This window comes from Alosa pseudoharengus, unplaced genomic scaffold (assembly GCF_046254945.1).
Source record: "Alosa pseudoharengus isolate Yale_2024_CS ecotype anadromous, Long Island Sound unplaced genomic scaffold, YU_APseudo_1.1 YU_APseudo_1.1_scf_11, whole genome shotgun sequence".
NCBI classification, from domain to species: Eukaryota; Metazoa; Chordata; class Actinopteri; order Clupeiformes; family Clupeidae; genus Alosa; species Alosa pseudoharengus.
In genome coordinates this window covers 40,567,169-40,569,184 of record NW_027468576.1, presented here as the reverse complement: position 1 = coordinate 40,569,184, position 2,016 = coordinate 40,567,169, and the positions used below count along the sequence as shown (strand labels likewise).

The 2,016-nt window shown below is 46.2% G+C and overlaps 1 protein-coding gene across 1 annotated transcript in view; it reads left to right on the top strand.

Annotated features, from left to right (window-relative positions):
* wdr18 (WD repeat domain 18) overlaps positions 1 to 1,666 on the top strand; it is a 9,948-nt gene extending 8,282 nt beyond the window's left edge. The window contains exons 4-5 of the mRNA XM_076275574.1: positions 1,073 to 1,191; positions 1,548 to 1,666. Of these exons, the coding sequence (XP_076131689.1) occupies positions 1,073 to 1,191; positions 1,548 to 1,666 (238 nt within the window). The remainder of the gene's footprint in view (positions 1 to 1,072; positions 1,192 to 1,547) is intronic.
* Positions 1,667 to 2,016: the final 350 nt, after the last annotated feature.

Below are 2,016 nucleotides of genomic sequence, written 5' to 3'. Positions count from 1 at the left end.
GAGACCTGGAGCAGCTTTTAATCGTCTTTCCTTTTACTGGGGATGGGGCCTGAATCGACCGAAATATTAAACTATAACTGTTTTGACACAATTTCTCTTATGACTAGCAATATGTTTTTTTTGGTGTGTGTGTGTGTGTGTGTGTGCGCTTGTGTATTGGAAAATACTCCTCCAGCTACCATTTCTCAATATAAGTGAGAAAATCAATTGAATAACAAAGTTTTCATGTCACACTTATAAGTGTCTGTAGTGTGTTTTATAAAAAAATGGCTTTGAAGTTCACAAATGTCAGGCAAACTACAACATAAAGCATCCGTGAGTTTTTTTTAACTTCCTCTTTACACTAGCAGAGAAACACACCACACACACACACAGAGTCACCGACACAAACACTATGTGCACTTCTGCAGTTTACTTTACAGTTAAATACATCTGAATGGGAGAGGAAATCTAGTTTGTCATCACAGATTTGAAGATTATTTAAACATCACCAGAAAATAGAAAAAAACAAACTACAATGGATAGCAACTTGTTGCAAGGCTACAATCATTCAGTTCCCTCACAGAACAGCAAGTAGGCACAGAGAGAAGAGCTTCGAACTGATCACACAACTTCACAGGTGGAGTCTTTCTGTTGGAACTTCATGGGTGGAGTCTTCTGTTGGAGGCTTCTCCTCCACCCCACCCCACCCCACCCCACCCCACCTCATAAACACCAGCCGCCTGATTGACGGGCATTTTTCTAATATTGCACAAACACTTCCAGTACTGTCCACATGGAGCCCATTCTCACAAGTTGCATCAGTCATGTACTACACACACACGCCTTTGACCATCAGTCATGTACTACACACACACGCCTTTGACCATCAGTCATGTACTACACACACACGCCTTTGACCATCAGTCATGTACCACACACACGCCTTTGACCATGAGTCATGTACTACACACACGCCTTTGACCATCAGTCATGTACCACACAACCCATCAGTCATGTACCACACAACCCATCAGTCATGTACCACACAACTTCCCAGCGAAACCCTCATCTCATCTCAGTTCCATCCCAGTGACCAGAGACGTCTCTCTTCAGCTCTCCAGCACCTGCGTGTGACCGCCGTAGATTCTGGACCCGACCTAGATCTGCTCCAGAACCGGACCGAGTCCATCCGAGAGTCAGCGGCTCTCTGTGGGTCAGTTCAGAACAGAGGCTAGGTTCTGATGCGTTCCTCCAGGACCTCCCCTGCACATGTGTGGGCAGCCACTGCTCTTCCTGGTCATTCTCAGCGTTATTGCCAGGTTTATAATAACCACTAGGTGGCGCTGCATGAATATATTTCTTCTCTCAGAGGCCAAAGGAAAAAGTGGCGCCCCCTCTGGTGAATAAGAGGTCTGACCACACCCCTGGCTTATAGATCCGAATGGTCATCTACACACCCCGTAAACACCCACATTTTAGACTAAATTATAGTTTTAAAATGTAAATAACGATCATAATAATCAGATTGGTCTTGTGATGTGACTTGACTTGTGTGCCTGTTCAAGTGTTCAAGTTTCTCAAGTTTCGCAGCGCCTGCTGGGGCCTGACCAGCACGGGTCACAGCTCTGTGACTGACCAGCAAAGTAGCCTCCTCTTCATTTCACTCAGACCCCTTCCGCTCTAAGATCAGGCACACACACACAGTCCTAGGAAGATAACACACAGAAACACGCACTTCAAGCTCTCACACACACACACACACACACACACACACACACACACACACACACACACACACACACACACACACACACACACACACACACACACACACACACACACACACACACACACACACACACACACACACACACTCCAAGATCTCTCTCTCTCTCAAACACACACACACACACAGTCCTAGGAAGATAACGCACTCCAAGATCTCTCTCACACACACACACACACAGTCCTAGGAAGATCTCTCTCACACACACACACACTCCTCCAGCCCTAAGCAGACCTATGCGTCCTCCG